General features: G+C 40.6%; 3 protein-coding genes across 6 annotated transcripts; 1 reads left to right on the top strand and 2 right to left on the bottom strand.

Moving 5' to 3' along the window:
• Positions 1-527: 527 nt before the first annotated feature.
• terb1 (telomere repeat binding bouquet formation protein 1) lies at positions 528-9,413 on the bottom strand. 3 transcript variants are annotated; one of them, XM_034589183.1, is made up of 20 exons: positions 9,012-9,413; positions 8,773-8,883; positions 8,479-8,610; positions 7,991-8,122; positions 7,668-7,728; positions 7,271-7,389; positions 6,982-7,110; positions 6,739-6,891; positions 6,522-6,653; positions 6,261-6,386; positions 5,913-6,052; positions 5,444-5,829; positions 5,281-5,348; positions 5,087-5,164; positions 4,369-4,605; positions 3,160-3,246; positions 2,401-2,466; positions 1,466-1,542; positions 918-1,073; positions 528-808 (listed from the first exon to the last, which is right to left on the bottom strand). In XM_034589183.1, the coding sequence occupies exons 1-20, from the start codon at positions 9,049-9,051 to the stop codon at positions 773-775; spliced, it is 2,466 nt and encodes an 821-aa protein (XP_034445074.1). In that variant the 5' UTR covers positions 9,052-9,413; the 3' UTR covers positions 528-772. The 3 variants fall into 3 exon arrangements, with proteins under 3 accessions (XP_034445074.1, XP_034445075.1, XP_034445076.1); XM_034589184.1 differs by having other exon boundaries at positions 5,913-6,022; XM_034589185.1 differs by lacking the exons at positions 528-808; positions 1,466-1,542 and having other exon boundaries at positions 920-1,073.
• A 1,069-nt stretch (positions 9,414-10,482) lies between these two features.
• On the top strand, positions 10,483-12,760 carry LOC117763782 (calcium and integrin-binding protein 1-like). The gene is made up of 7 exons (XM_034589190.1): positions 10,483-10,641; positions 11,014-11,048; positions 11,161-11,260; positions 11,430-11,583; positions 11,670-11,788; positions 12,369-12,457; positions 12,554-12,760. The coding sequence occupies exons 1-7, from the start codon at positions 10,591-10,593 to the stop codon at positions 12,573-12,575; spliced, it is 570 nt and encodes a 189-aa protein (XP_034445081.1). The 5' UTR covers positions 10,483-10,590; the 3' UTR covers positions 12,576-12,760.
• Positions 12,761-12,802: 42 nt separating this feature from the next.
• LOC117763780 (RCC1 domain-containing protein 1-like) lies at positions 12,803-15,256 on the bottom strand. Of its 2 annotated transcripts, none has more exons than XM_034589187.1 (8): positions 14,960-15,256; positions 14,590-14,781; positions 14,333-14,498; positions 14,113-14,234; positions 13,915-14,019; positions 13,308-13,478; positions 13,194-13,223; positions 12,803-13,081 (listed from the first exon to the last, which is right to left on the bottom strand). In XM_034589187.1, exons 1-8 carry the CDS (start codon positions 15,147-15,149, stop codon positions 12,924-12,926), a joined length of 1,134 nt encoding a protein of 377 aa, XP_034445078.1. In that variant the 5' UTR covers positions 15,150-15,256; the 3' UTR covers positions 12,803-12,923. The 2 variants fall into 2 exon arrangements, with proteins under 2 accessions (XP_034445078.1, XP_034445077.1); XM_034589186.1 differs by having other exon boundaries at positions 14,590-14,805; positions 14,960-15,255.
• Positions 15,257-16,245: the final 989 nt, after the last annotated feature.

The following is a 16,245-nucleotide window of genomic DNA, read 5'->3' as shown; positions in this document are numbered from 1 at the left end:
TACACATTTCTGCTGAAATGTTAACTATACTGAGAAAAGAAAATTGCCAACAAACTACTTTTAACACTTAAAATGTTTAGTAGGTTAAATTAATTAATGACTTCAAACTGGTGGACAACTATGACAAGGCCTACAAACCATAGTGCAACAGCATTTCCAGAGAAACGCTTGGCCTTTTTTCTGCCTCAACTTGAAAACATTGTGCAATCAAATCTGGCAGTTGCACATGTGACAACACAGTGGTCCTGCACAACGTGATGGTGATTCATCAAATAATGGTGCAACAGCATAAAGACTTAACTCAAATAGTGAATACTTAAAATGTCGTAAATGTAATCCACTCAGGGTCTGGATCAATTCACTCTTACAAAACATCCCAGTGGTTTCTGAGTCTCAAGTGGTTTTATCCTATAAACATGCATTGTAGTGTCTGCAGCTACATTTTTCATTTTTCATTTAAAAGTCTGTTTGCATGAATCCAGTACAAGGAGCTATTGACAGTGAAGATATTGACAGAAAGATTAAGAAACTCAATCACCAGTTTAATGTAATGTTAAGAAACAATTTACAGTATCTGTCAAAACACAAACTACAGCAGAAACAATTTTAAAGACAGAGAAAACTTAACACAAAGTATTAAATATCAGGCTCAATAAATTAGAGGTATATGGAGTGTGTACAGCTTTGGATAACTGTACGACCAAAACAGTGTTTTGAACTTGAAATAAGTATTTTAGATGACTCAAAGCTGTCGACTTCCAGAGGACCATTATTAATGGTCTGCGCCATCATCCATGGTTTTATGTTTCTGAAGGCAAAGACAAGAGCAGAAGGTAAGGCAGTTCATTTCAATGCATTTTGACATTTATCTTGAAACACCAGCACCAGCACTTTATTTCCAGAGTTTCTCTTTTTACCATTAGCTGCCTGTATTTCTTGGCTAGGTCAACATTGGTGCGTCCAGGTTGGAAGGGATACGACCACAAGATGGAATTCCAAGAGAAGCCAAATCTCTTTACTCCGTTCAGAAGGTAATGCACCTCCTCAAGGCAGAAGTCCTTCCTCTTCCTTCTCTGAGAATAATATTGAAAATGAGAGAAAATGGCAAAACTCTGAGTAAGGATTAGACAGACAGGAGAGTTCAGATTATTTGCCAAATCACATGTGCAGAGATGCACACTTGTACTTTGGACTTGTGGCTTGTGTGTGTAGTTCATACTTTCACAATCTATCTGGTCCAAACTGCGTGTGCAGAGTTAAACTGTAACTGAAAGTTTTTGCATATTTTCACATCGTAGAAGAAAAACATTTGCCAGGCCTGTAGGTAGAGGTACTTAGTCTTGACTACTGGCAGTAAACTTAATGCGCTGCAGCACAAAGTCATGGTGATAAAAAGCTGCAGGAAAACCTAACAAGCTATAAAACATGTACATTTTTGACAAGTAATATTCGTTCACACTCTTACAGTGGAGCAGAGATCTGTGCTAGTCTTCGGCTCGTTATCGAGGACACAATGTCCAAGATTATTCCTCCCTCTTCTCTCTGTGTTTGAAAGAAAACAGTTTGCATTTGTGTCTGTGTGTGTGTGGAAGACTGAGAGGAGGCCAATTATTTAAAACACATTCTCTTATATAAATGGGCGATATTGCATCGCCCATTCTGGCTAATACAGCTGTTGTACTAACAATACAGAAAGAGACGTATGGCGGATGAGAAAGAGGAGGCAGGAGAACAGGAGGGAGGTGGGGGCAGAATAAAAACAGGGGGAAAAAAGGATACATTAGGGGAGGTGGAGAGAAAGATGGAAAAAACAGATGAGCTGTACAGAGCAAGAATGAAAATGTGGGTTTTGCTGTGGAAGAAAAAACTATTTTAAGTGTAGACTCAGCCTAAGCTCAGCCTGACAGTCTGTGGCAACTTTTAGGTCCCAGAAAGTCTGACAGAGACCTTGCAATGTCACTCCTTTCACTGCTATGTGACTGGCCCAACTCAAAAACATTAGAACACATCCTCTCAATCTCTGTCACACGCACACGCACACACACAGACACATACGTGCACAATCGCACACACACACACACACAGACACATACGTGCACAATCGCACACACACATGCACACAAACACAAACACAGAGTGTGACACAGCTTAATACAGCTGTGCTGCTCATAACCAGCTCTGGCCTGCACTGTGAGAACACTGGCCACATTTCAACATTCCTTCTGCCTTTGTCTGCTGCCAAGAACACACAGCAGAAGACAGCTCCCACCACAGGCTCTCAATCTCAACATTCTGACACACGCACACTTAATTTGATCTGCTGTAAACATATTTACCTGCAGGTAGAAGCTGCCCTTTCAGACATGACAAGTATAGAAGAACATATCATCACATACATACCAGTCTTGTTTCGAGAAGTCTCCGTCCTGTTTTTAGCTCCTCTGTGCAGTGGAGTTAGAGCGATGCCTATGAAATGTGGAGGAAGATGACCCCCAAATAGCACACTTGAAGAATGTTGTACATGTGTGTTACAGTGATAGCTTATTTCTAATAATATCAGGCAACAGTTTGCAAGAGTTCAAATAGTTGGTTTAGCTTTCAGGAGCAAGTATTTGCAACAGTTGAACTGCTTTTCACCACTGTTTGTTTGATTGTAAGCAGGATTATGCAAAAACCTCTGAATGGATTTCCACAAAACTTGGAAATATGGGTCATGGACCAAGGAAGAAAACATTGACTATTGGCACTGATCTGTACCAATTGTCAGATCCAGGAAGTGTTTTGTTTTTTGACATTTCAGCAATTTTCCTATTTTTGGATCTTGATAAAACAAATTAGGGAAGTTAAGGAGCGTGATATCTACGTGTGTACAATATGGTGCGGATCAAAATACAAATGCTAATCTACAATATTTAACTGTGATTTCATGGTGGGATGGATTTTTTTCTACTGCTGTACTCTAACACATGAGGCTAAAAACTCTAAACTAACTCCAATGTGTAGAAGGGATGTGGCCTTAGCTATAATTCTTGTTTGAATCCAAGGAGATTGTTGGCCCTTGGCGCTGGAATGCACTCTACTCAGTGTAATTCTAGTTTTCATATTACAAAAGAGACAACCTTGTGATAGAGAGGCATGTAAAATTGACTTGCTTCTTACCATGCTGCTTCTTCCTGTGGGCCTCTGGAAAGCAGCGCCTGAGTTTCCCTGCTTCTTTACATATGGGAGTCAGGGAGACCTTGTTTACTGCAGATCAGACAGCAGTAGTTAGAGATGACAATACGTGTTTCTCTATGAGCTAATCAGAATGAAACTGTTTGTTCCATAAAACAGCTTTAAACAACACCTACAATCATGACTCATAAAGTTTTTACATTTATCTGAGGTATATTCACTGAGATTGATTTCAAGGGATTATCATACAAATACAATTGTTTAATTCTGACTAATGAAAACATTAGAGAAGCACACAAAAAAACATAATTCTGTGAACCTGACACAGCACATACAAGGATCAAAATCTGAAATGAAGCCCACACCCATGGTTTTATATCAGTATATTATATTTCCAAGCCGAATGCAGTACTATTCAGCCAATGTTGCAGTAACAGGTCACCTAATGCAAGCCTTAAAAGGTTATAGTGAGTGGCGATAAACAATATTTAAAACTTGAAGAGCCAAAAGAAAACTTGGAAAGTACACACAAAAACACAAACACAGGTACCTCGTACCACAAGGAAACACTGTGGGGTGACCATATTTTGGAAGATTCCATTGAATTTTGACCAAAAGTAAAACCTATCCATTCCCATTTATAACTTAGTGCCTCATTCTGCATCACCTTGTGATCCAGTTGTCAGGCAAACAACAACCTTCAAACCAAGGCTGACGCAAAGTGAGTAAGACCCTGTGTCCATGAGTAACCAGAGTTGAAAAACTGATATGTGTGAAACAAATATATTACTAACAGCTGTAGCAATTTGCACGTGGCTATCAAGTGACACAGTTGTGAAACCTCATGGTAGTTGTGGACCTTATCTTTGATATTAATAATGTTTTTTCTAAATGCTAAATGATTGCATTAAGATTATATTGTAATGTGAGAAAAATGGAACTGTCACCCTACAATTCTAAAAAGGTAAATTGACTTTACTAGTATTATCCACTTAGAGCTTTGCAGTACAAGCCATAATCACCCAGTCACACACCTTGAGGTTAGTGGACAACCACTCAACCCCCTGAGCCACAGCTTTAAATACAAAGGTAAACTGCTCTCCTTACAACAACTATCAATTCCATAGTCCTGTTGTGCTTTATGTGAAGATCTTATCAGACTGTGAGACTGACACTACTGGTGAAGCCTCTTACCACTCCGGTGTTCTTGTCTTCTGTGTGGCCCTGCTCTTGACACTCTCTCAGGGTTTTGGTGCACCAGCTCCACAGTGTGATCCTGGTTCTCTCTCCTGAACAGAAGGCTGCAGTGATGAGCCCTGAATTGATCTGTGGCTCCTTGGAGAGCCCTGTGCATATCACAGCTGTGATGGCAGGAGCTTTGAAGAGATGCAAAGGTGCGACTGGTCACGTTGTCAAAAGGCAACACACAGCCTGAAGGAGAGAGGGAAAAGATGTGGGTAACTGAGGCAAGATCGATAGCTGAATTTACATCGATAAGGTGAATGTTCCCTTAAAGCTCAGATGTATGAATATATCGGTGATTGTTTGTTTGGCCTAAGCTTGGCCAGTCCCAAGCCTCTCCAGGAAGCTTGGGCATATACAGTACAAGATAATAAGAAACACAAAATGTACATAAAAAGTCTTTACTTTGATTAAACTCTGAAAGTGGGTCTTATGGTGTTCAGATTTAGGCCCGGGGGGGGGATTCTAACAATTTATGACCAGTTAACCTTGGAAAAGATACCAAGAGCCTCAGGACCAAAATATTCTTGCAAACATAATCTAATAATTAAAAAAATACATACATAATATAATGGTTCATCCTTCACATTAAGGTGGTTTCAAATAGGATTGAAAAAAGTTGTTTAAATGACAGTGAGGTAAACACAGACCAAGCTTCATGTTCTCCTACCTGCACATCGGGACAGAGAGACTGAGTGTTCCTCTGCTTTGATTTCCCCCTCATCACTCATGTCACAGTCATGTAACTCTTAACATTAAAACATACACACATTGAATAAACCACACATTGACAGAACAGGGAAATTAAGTCAGGAAATAGGTTATTCAAACAGGATGTTAAAGACATGAAGCTGTGACTCTTACCTTCATTGGCACGGTTCATTTCTATTGGTGTACTGTGCCTCACATGTGCTGGGGGCTGAAACAACTGACTAAACAAACAAGGAAAAAACCAAAACAGAGGAAAATCTGTTGAACTGAAAGCCAACCTTTTACATTTCTCTGAAAAAGAACTAACTCTACTGACCTGTCTGCAGTATGTGGCTCTCTGCCTCCCTCTACTGACCATGCATGAGGCGACAGCTTGGCTCTGACACCCTTGCACTCAGAACACCACTCATCTCCTCTACTGGTTTCAACTTTCTCCTCCTTACAACTTAGGTTGGAACTCATTTTCCTCAGTTTACTGGCAAACTTCTTCACAACCACATTTTTACCAGTTTGAAGTTTAACTCTGTTGTCACCCTCTGCTTCCATGTGCGTGCGGGTGCTGCTCTGTCTATATGCTTTGGGGAGGGTGCTAATGCTCTCTCCACGCTGTAGAGGCAGAGGTAAGGCTGGAGATGGAGATGGTGCAGCTGGCCCTTCAGTTGAAGTTGATGGGTCTTTCTCTTTCTGCTCGTCCTCAGCACCCTTCAGATGAACAATAACACGTCATGAGCCACCAAGTTATATAATGACTGAAATTCAGTAATGTGTGTGAAGGCATGTTTAACCTTTGCCTGTTTCTCCTCTAGCTGGTTAATCCTGCTGAGCAACTCCTGCGCTGTGCACCTGAAGCTTTCCATGTGTGCAAGGGTTTCCATGTTTTTGTCCTCCCCATGTCCTGCCGTCAGACCAGGCACCAAGAACACCGCTTCACAGGCAGACAAACACGCAATTTTGAGAGCTACCTATTCTATATTTAATCCACAAATTATTCAGTCATAAACAATGTTTTACCCTCTTTTAAGTGCATGGCTATGGTAAATTAAAAGGTCTACATTCTTTAATTTAGAGTCCTGTCTTGTATGAGGAAGCTACAATGATTGTGAAGTAGTTGTATTATTATGACATAAACTTACTGGCCGGTTTGCAGGTCTGCAATATGAACGTAGCAGCCTTCCTGACCTCCTCACATGTGTCTTCTGTGAGTAAAGTTATAATAAGGGGCAGGCCTCCACACTGCACCAACTGGGACTGGTGGTCCTCTACAGACAGGAGGAAACACGGTTGTGAAAATTTTTTGGGATAGCATAAATAATCACAATATCTCAAGATAAGGAAGAGTGTAGCAGCGGGTGACAATTTTTGCTGTTGTTTAAAATATGAAGATGACGTCTCACCAGAAGCCTCGGTGCAGTGACCCAGGGTTAGTAAAACTGAAAGCCTGTCCTCAAGGTCCAGATTTGGGCTGCCCAGCAGAGAGAGGAGATGGGACACTATGCCATACTGAGCCAGACCTGAAGCCAGAGCAGCTGAAGAGAGCAGATTGTCAATGGAGAAGGAAACAATTTTGGTCGTGTCATTTGAAATGTTACTGTGTGAGGGAGCGATACACACAGTTTTCAGTAACGCAAGCTGACAGGGTCTTGGAAATAATGACTGAAAGTTGGCACGACAACGAGCTCGTATCTGCCACAGAGGCTAGACGAAGGAGTGAACGAGTGAGAGTTTCCAAACCCCCCGAGGCAGAAAAACTCTCCTGAACATAGCCTGCAGAAACAAACAAGAGATTGGTTTTAAGTAATTTCATCGTTTGGACATTGTTTTCAGTTTACAAGTTTGGCCCAAACTTTTACTTACAGTTGTTGGCAACAGTCATTGCTATGAAGGAGCAAATGGATTGAAAAATCTCTGTGCGTGCCAAAGCAATCTGCTGAAGCCAGATGTTTATCATAGGAAAGGCTGCAACACAAATACGCTGACCCTCCTCTGGAAGACAAAAGTAATCAATTGATTTAACACTGTTTTTGTTCTTACTGCAGATACTATGAAATGCACTGTCCCATGGTTTGACTCCAAGATGAAAAGGTCAATAATGTTTAACATATTAACTCCTCTGTAAAAGGCAAGAATACAAAGATGACATTACCATTCTGAGGATTGTTGACACATCCACAGAGAGCACTAGACACAGATGCCCAGAGTTGGTAAGTGTGAGGAGCGTTGGCTATAACTGCAGTGGCCTCCTTGGAAAGTGGAAAAGTAGTCCTGCAAAAAAATATACACTGACTAAATGGATTCTGACCCCTTGTAAATGTTACATGTTTAACCTGGCTAATCAAGATTATTTTAATGTGTTACTGAACCATGCATATATTTAAAAATATATATCTTGATTTACAAAAAACAACCACTTGACATTATTAACTTGAGTAAATTAATCATAAAAATGTTTCAGTATACTATCAAACCTGTATATTTGGGCGTATATGAGTGGATTTGGCATACCTGTGTGAACTATATATAGCTACATCACTGATAAGTACCTGAATAGGTCCAGTAGAATGTCCACGCAGCCAGTGGTTAAAGCTAAAGACTGGCCTAATTCTGCAAGAGCACACAGACACACACAGGTTACAGAGGTCTACATAAAAAAAGTCAGATCATCATCACACTCTCAGGAATCCTATATGAAATGTACAATATTTCAGCAATACATTTTGTTGTATGTATATGAAATTGCTCTCATAAGCTTAAAAATAATGAAAAGAAAATGTCATGTGAAGTTAGAGAAAGAAATGGTACATAAATCAGCAATCTGATCCTGTAGCTTTATTCACTGAGTTAGCTGAGGTGGTCTTTATCTTACTGTTGTTGGCGACCAACACAGACAGCAAATAGACGGACACTCTCTTCTGTGTCAGTGGGAGGTGTTCATTCATCAACCAACCAGCCAGGTCGGCAAATGTCTCCTTTCTGCACAGGGAATTCTTGCAAAACACTAGCAGAAGGAAAGATAAACATCAATATCAATAATATGTTAAACTTTCATTCATTTGAAAATACCACATTTGATCAATTTAGTTCAGAAATAACACTATACATGCTTGTGTACGCTTTCAAAATAAAATACACATCTTTCATTCATCTCATATCAGGTCTGCAGCCTCTGACACCCGCATTTAAAATCTGAAAACAAAGTGACAAAGCTGTCCTGTGTGTGTCCTGTGCAGCTTTTAGTATCCTATAATCTACAGAAAAGAAAACAACAGCAGGGTTAGCCTGAATTGAGCTTCTTAAATATCTCTCTCTCTCACACACACTCTCTCTCACACACACACACACACACACACCTACCATTGGCCCCTGCCAGAGTGCCGATGGTAAAAAGCGCAGTCTCCTTCACATCCGAATGAACAATAGTGGATTTGGAGAGGTTATACACAAATGCCACACCTCCCATTTCCCTCAGCAGGTCCACATTGTCATCTGAAATAATGAAAAGTTGAAAGGAACAGTTGAAAGGTGTCGTATCAATATGTTACGCATCATTTCCTTCAACGATTGCTCTCCAGATAACCAACAGGACTGACTGATGGGGCTGTAGGAGAGAGAGAGTGAGTGTATGAAACATTAACGGAGCAGCGTTACCTCTGTTTTCACAGATTGAGTGAATGGTGAGAAGAGCCTGTTTCTGTAGCTCAGGAGATTTCATCTGAAACTTCAGACACTCAAGGAGCAAGCTGAGGTCTGTTCTTATGGCTGAAGGCAGAAAGATGGAATCAGCAAAGTCTTGTTGAACCCAACAGAAATGTTTAGTTACACGAGTTACGTCCATGTACAAATACAAACTAAATGTGCACAGCTAGTTTCCAGCAAATGTCACTTACCAGTGCGGCTGTTGCTGTAAACCCCTGTTTTATCCATCATATTCTTTGAAGGACTCTTAGATTAGGATTAAATTTCATCCAACTAACAGTGTGGCTAATTTATCCATCCAATAATATCATCTCGAAGTCCTCACCTTTGGTAGATCTAGCATTATGTTGTGCTAACGAATTAGCTACCTAGCTAAATAGCCTAATATAAATCAAGCTAACGTTTGCTCCGGTTAAACCTGCAGCTCTTTCAAAGTATAATTTTTCTCCACGCTAACGTTAGAGTGTTCTTCAGGAGTGAAAAGAACCCACATGCTCACTCTGTGGGTAATTTAAAGTAAGAAACAGAGATGTTAGCTTTAGCTTTAGCCAAAGTTAGCTGTGGCGTTTGTCTCCCATGAATCACCGGTGATGGAACGTCGGCACTTTGCGTTACCATAGCAACAGAAGCCGGGGGTGTGGCCCACCACTGCAAATATTAGTTTGTGAAGTTGAATTCATTCACGAGACAAGACACGTGTTGTTTCCTCCCAACAGACATCTGCTGGTAAACAAAGCTGAAGTTCAGATTCCTCATCTTTCCTGTCAAGAATTCACTGAGGATATTGATTGTGAACATACTCACAAACCATTTAGTTATGGACTTTTATAAATTGCTGTTTTATTTTGGTTTTTTACTTTCCATTCTGTACTCTCTCATTTATACAGTGTTTTTTTTAATGGGCCAATATAAAGTCTCTTATTATTTAATGTACAATTGAAATCAAATTAGTTACAAACAATATCGTACACACTTAATAACAAGTCAATAACACTTTATAAACAATGTGAATATAGGCTGTAGATAGATAGATAGATAGATAGATAGATAGATAGATAGATAGATAGACACATAGATAATCAATATATGATATATCTTGACAAGTTTTGACCTGCAAGTCTCTATTATGTTTTGAAAATGTGTAATAATAGTAAAGGTAATTATACATACCAAATAATAGTGTGAAAAGTAAAGACTGGAGACTTTCTTTCTTTCTTTGATATTTTTCTTTACATATTTATTATCCATTTAATACTCATAATATACTTTAATGGCTATAATGTGCAATGCGTTACACATATTATGCTCACACTGTATATATGATCTTTTAAATTTTATATATTTCCATTTTATATTTCCTTGCTCTTATATTGAACGTTTACTTATGTATTACTTTTAACAATGTCTATGTATTGATCATCCCTATTACAACAGCACATTTCCCCATTGTGGGATGAATAAAGGATCATTTTATCTTTTTTAGGAGTAATCGATGATCAAACTCATTGCTGAAAAATATGTTATGTTAAAGTATATAATGTGGGTTATGAATATGAAATAACTTGTTTATTTCTATTTGTTTGTTGTGTTAGTTTACACGTCGCCTGTTGGAGGCAGCTGTTGTTGACATTGCGTCACCGTGGAGACCGTTACGTAGCCGAACACAGGAAAGAGCAATGAGCTGAGCCGAAACCGGAAGTAAGCGATACAAAAGCAACTAGTAGTAGTTTTTTTTTAAAGAAAGTACACGTCCAAGTCGAAAAAGTCGCCATGGGAACTACGGCAAGTCAACTTGGGAAGGACTTGCTATCAGAATATCAAGTAAGTGCCCGAAGCAACGTCATTAAAACTGGTGTTATATCGTCACGGAAGTAAAACGAGTTGGGTAAACCTGCGAGCTGCTTTTACCACGCAGCGTTATAACTATCTTAGCTTAATGGTATGAAGTTAAAGAAAACCATTAAAGCCTTGTCACCAGGTGATTCATATGTCGTCTGTACTTGTTGTAGTTCCTATAAAGTAAAAAGAAAACTTTGATGGCACTCGTCATCAATCTTGTTAAGTCAGTGGAAGCTAACGTTGCTAATATCATGAATTGACAGGCAATATAAGATAGAGGAAATATATATAAACAGGATATAGGAAGTGTTTGATGTTAATCTGCTTTCATTCTATTAATCCTTTTCCTCACAGGAATTGACATTCCTGACAAAACAAGAAATCCTCCTGTAAGTGAGCAGCTTCATGCAACATGTTACCAATAATAACAAATCATGTCCATCAATCTGTCAGTGCTGGTTGCAATACATTCTTAAATATTGCCTTTCTTCTCATAATCAGAGCTCACAAGAGATTCACTGAACTGCTCACTAAAGATGAGAAAGACCTTCAAAACACCAGGGTCCCAATGGAGAGGATCCTTGCTTTGCCAGAACTCAAGGTAAAAACACATTCAAGGGGTTAAAAAGAGGATTTATGGATGTTATGTGGACTTCTTCGTGGTTTATTTTCACCGTTTAACCAGGGTTGTTGTGCACTTTTGTGTGTTCTGGAAGAAGACTTCAAGTGCTGATAAACCACACTGACCCTTGTACTCTTTCCTATCCCAGTCCAACCCTTTCAGGAACAGAATCTGCCATGTGTTCTCAACGTCTGATATCAAAAATGGAAGCCTCACCTTTGAGGATTTTCTGGATCTTTTGAGTGCCTTCAGTGATTCTGCTACACTGGAGATCAAATCCCACTATGCCTTCCGTATATTTGGTAAATAACTCAATTAAAACACATTGCTGGTTATTAATGTAAGGTTATGAAATCGGTGTAATAACTATATTGATATATTGTTTTAGACTTTGACGATGATGGAACCCTTGATTGTGGCGATCTGGAGAAGCTGGTTAACTGTCTGACCGGGGAGACCGATGACACAAGACTGACCACAGAGGAAATGCGACAGCTCATCAGCAATGTGAGTTCACTGAGGCGTCTCCTCTTTAATGATCGCATTAAATTTGATATGAACACTGAGACTATCGTTAAACGTGGGCAGCAAAAAAATCGTCCTGCTCTGCAAACTAGAGTCCCTCTCTGCCAGCCCTGTTGTTCTCTGTATTGGGCATCTCCTGTGTTTCTCTTTCATCTGCTGGTGGTTTCACACTCTCATAGTTAAAGACGGAAACAGCCTGTGGTTAAAAACTGCTCTAAGGTCACCAAGGTGAAATGAAGAATGTAAAGAAAGTTATTTTTGTCATCAGCAAATCCTTCGGAAAGCACAGAGTGTATTGTCTTCTGAACATGTTCTGGTACAGTACATATAGATGTTTTAAAACATTGCCTTTTTTGTAGCTTATCTTTTTATCCACTTTTTAACTTTTTGTACTGTCATTCATTTTTTTCAAACTTATTTGTACCTCACTGTGTATGTTTTGTTTCTACGAGCTGTGCCAAATGAATGACCCCCTGTGGGATTGATAAAGTTGTTTGAATTCAAATGTGTAAAAGCATTTTAGATGGTGAAGACAGTGGATACAGTTTCTTCCCTTTTTCAGATCCTTGAGGAGTCCGACATTGACAAGGACGGAACTGTGAACCTCTCAGAGTTTCAGCATGTGATTTCAAGATCACCAGATTTTGTCAGGTAAGAAAGCAAATCTATTAATTATTGTTACATATGTTATTTTACCCAATTTTTCCCCCCCTTCAACTGTAACCTTACATTTTGATTTCTCCACAGTTCTTTCAAGATTGTGCTGTGAAGACCTCCAGAGGGCTGCGGAAATGCATCACCCTTTCCTTCTCATTACAACAATTTAATGTTTGCCTTAAATTATATTCACCTCTGGATTTTATTGCCTTAACAGTTTTTATGTATTGTTTTTGAAATTAAAAAGCTGATTTTTTAAAATACCTGTAAATAAACTAAAAACATTTACCAAAAGTACAGAATTACCAAAGTTTTTCATACAAACAAACAAAAAACACGTTTGTACTACAAAATATATTTAATCTTCAGTCTTAATGTTTTTCATGTGAGAGCTCACACTTCCTCATATGTTGTCCAAAGTCCACTGTTCCCGTTTATGAGGGGAGATTCCTTTGTATTTTTAAGAGCTTGGGACTTCCTCCTTGACAACAGCAGCAAAAGTGTTCCACGTCCCACACACCACATCAACCACACGCATCTGCTGCTCCCTGAAGAACTCCACACGCTGGGGCTCATCTGAACTGATTAACGTCTGATGTCCAAGTTGACCGTATTCACCTGAAATGGTAAAAGAAGGAGAGATGGTCAGGGGAAAGTTAACACTGCAGCACCAATCAGTTTCACAGACAATACAATGTATTCATGTGTCAGGTTCCGAATTCAAACCTACCCCAGCCCCAAGTGTAGAGGTCACCTGTGGCTGAAATGAGAAAATCTGAGATTAATATGACTTATCAAGAAATGCAAATCAATATAATACACAGACTGTCACAAGAGTCCTTACTTGTCACAGCAGCTGTGTGACGGGAGCCGCAGCTGACTGTCCTGATTTCACAAGACGGGGTGACGTCCAGCAGAGCCGGGAAAGCCTGGATCGATATGAATACATCCTCGTGTTTCTCTCCCTCCTGTGGCTCTTCACCACTCTTCACATCAGCGTCTTGGCACAAAGAAACTGGGCTATTACCATGAGGATATCACACTGAAGTGGGAAACAGGCAAAATACTGAACAGGACGTTATATTAGAGTCATAGCGGTGGTTCATCCATGAATGTTAAAGCCTTTCCCATACCTATACCTGACATGCTATTCATTTAAACAGACTGTGTGTGTGTGGGGGTGGGGGTATCAGCTGTAGCTCTCCACAGTAAAGTAATGTTTGATGTCATTTAGTTTATGATGAAATAGTTTTTTTAATTTAGTCACTTTCAAATATAATACATCCACTAGGTCCAATATTTGTTGTCCTATTCAGAGATTCAAAGCGAACCTCAGCAGATAGGATGAAAATCTTTGGATTAATAGTCATCACTTCAGGCAAGAAGAAATAGAAGAGGATTGTGTTTTGGAGTGGAACTTTATTTCATATTCCTGAAGGAGACGGACAAACCTGCTTGTTGGCTACTTCGCTGCTGCATCGTTTTCCTCAGACCTCGTGATGGCAGTCCAATCTGACCGCTCTCATTCCAGCCCCACAAATAAAGGTCACCGCCGTCTGTGAAGAAAAGGTCATCTGAGGTTTTTCTTTTCCTAAGTTGAAGGGGTCGTAACCCTTTTCACTGCCAACATCTTTTTTTATAACATGTACCACTAATGGAGACAGAGTGCCAGCCTCCCGCAGCAACACCGCTCATGGACATCCCCCAGAGGGCCTCCACTGCCCTGGGCTCCTCCTCAGAGGTGAGGCCTCCGTGTCCCAGCTGACCGTGACTTTTAAATAAAACACAAACATGCACCAAACATCAAGATTTTCAGAAGGGTGCAATTGCAGTTGTAAATAAAGACGTGCACGCGAGTGTTCACTCTACCTGCCCAGTCCCCAGGTGTACACGGCTCCTGAGGCACAGAGGAGGACGGCATGATCTCCTCCCAGAGCCAGACTCTTGGCTTTCAGGTGAGGCGACAGGGAGCGGAAGAGAGGAGGTTTGGTTGCTATGTAACCACCAGGGACCAATGGGAGATTCAGGAGTGGACCTGGAGTAAGAAAGCAGCCAGATGTTTACTGTTGAGCCTCTGACAGGTCAAGTGATGAACCTTTTTATGTATGAGATATTAAAATACACACAACCAGAGCTGCTCTCCGATTGGGTGTTTGTTTCCGTGCTCCATGATGGAGTCTGGTCTTTCCTCTGCAGGTCCCAGGACTCGATCCTGTCTGGGAAAGCAAGGGTCAGGTGCTGTTCGCTGATGGAAGCATCTTTACAGCCGGGGCTCAGTGAAACACCACAGGACTGAGAGGAGGAGGCTGCATCGAAACCTGCCACACACACACAGCTGTCACCTAAAACACAGGCACACACAAGAGCAATCTTTGGAGTTAACAACCATATCAAGAGTGTTGTTATGCTTCCTGTGTCAGTTCCTCTTTGACAGTTTCTCTGTGTCAGTATCTCTGTGTCAGCTCCTCTGTGTCAGTATCTCTGTGTCAGTCTCACCATCCTCGTGCACAGTCGCTCTTCGACTCCAGCTCGCTCTGACTCCACTGATCTTGGAGCAGCAGCAGCAGGAGTCGAGCTCAGTTGGACGGAGCACTCTGATTTCCTCGGTGACGTCGCTTCCTGCCGCTTCATTTAATCCGTCACATATTTGTCCAAACGCGTTGAAGCCAAATCCAAACCACCGCATTGGAAAACGCGTCACCTCCGTTTGTTTCTCGCGGAAACCTGCCGCAGCTGATCCGTGGCAGCGCAGTTACCCGCAAAGTTTGAACCGCGTGGAAGGTGGCGCTGCGCGGCGACGTACAGCGCATGCGCACTGATGCGAAGAGCTGCTTGATGGATCTAAATTACACTCTTAGTGATAATACTAACAATTGTCATAACAACAATTATTAGGGCCTGAGCACCGACGGTGGGAGGCCCTATTGAAATTGAAAGGATTATTATTATTTTTCTCCCGACAAAAGAAGGGGCTTTTTGAGGGCTTCAACATGCTCAAAAATATTCTAAAGTTTGCAGTAAATTAGAAAGTGGTGAAAATGTACGTATTCTGGAGTATTTGGAAATGGGCGTGGCAAAATGGCTCAACAGCGCCACCTGGAACGCAGCCCCTAGGTTTCCCCTCGACCGATCTTCACCAAAATCGGAACTAGGGTGTATCGTGACCAGTCATACAAAAAAGTCTCAAGGAGCAATATGAAAAAAGCAACAGGAAGCCCGCCATTTTGACTTTAGTGGCCATATTGGCCATTTTCCACATTTTTACTTTGATGTACTTGTCCCAGGGCTTTCATCAGATCAACTTCATATGGAGATGAAAACTACCTCAAAGATCGACTTTTCGTCACACGGTGTGACCGTGGCCTGGCGTCAAAGTTTGATTACACGCCATCAAAACACGAGGTTCTGTATCTCGGACATATTTGGTCCAATCGAGTCCAAACTAGACATGTAAGACAAGAGTCCCGGCCTGATGACATCTACACAGAAGTTTTTTATTATTTTCCTATTTCATTTTCAAACAGACAAGTTTTCAAAATAGAAATCAGTCAGACAGCAGATGATATGTTAAATTTGTGCAGGTACAGACATATGTAAAATAACATGGCAGTGCCTGCAGCTTCATTTCATAAAGAGACAATTCAACAAACATGTAGTGTGTACTTTTTTAAACAGTTAACACTTACCAACACTTGATAATTCCCCTGCAACTTATTTCCGAGTTAAAGACAGTTTGTGATGTTTGATATTAAAGAGGGTGGAATGCAGTGAGCATTGGAAGT

The sequence above is a fragment of the Hippoglossus hippoglossus genome, chromosome 6, assembly GCF_009819705.1.
Source record: "Hippoglossus hippoglossus isolate fHipHip1 chromosome 6, fHipHip1.pri, whole genome shotgun sequence".
Classification (NCBI taxonomy): Eukaryota; Metazoa; Chordata; class Actinopteri; order Pleuronectiformes; family Pleuronectidae; genus Hippoglossus; species Hippoglossus hippoglossus.
The sequence above is the reverse complement of the archived record's forward strand: the minus strand, read 5'-3'. Positions and strand labels throughout refer to the sequence as shown.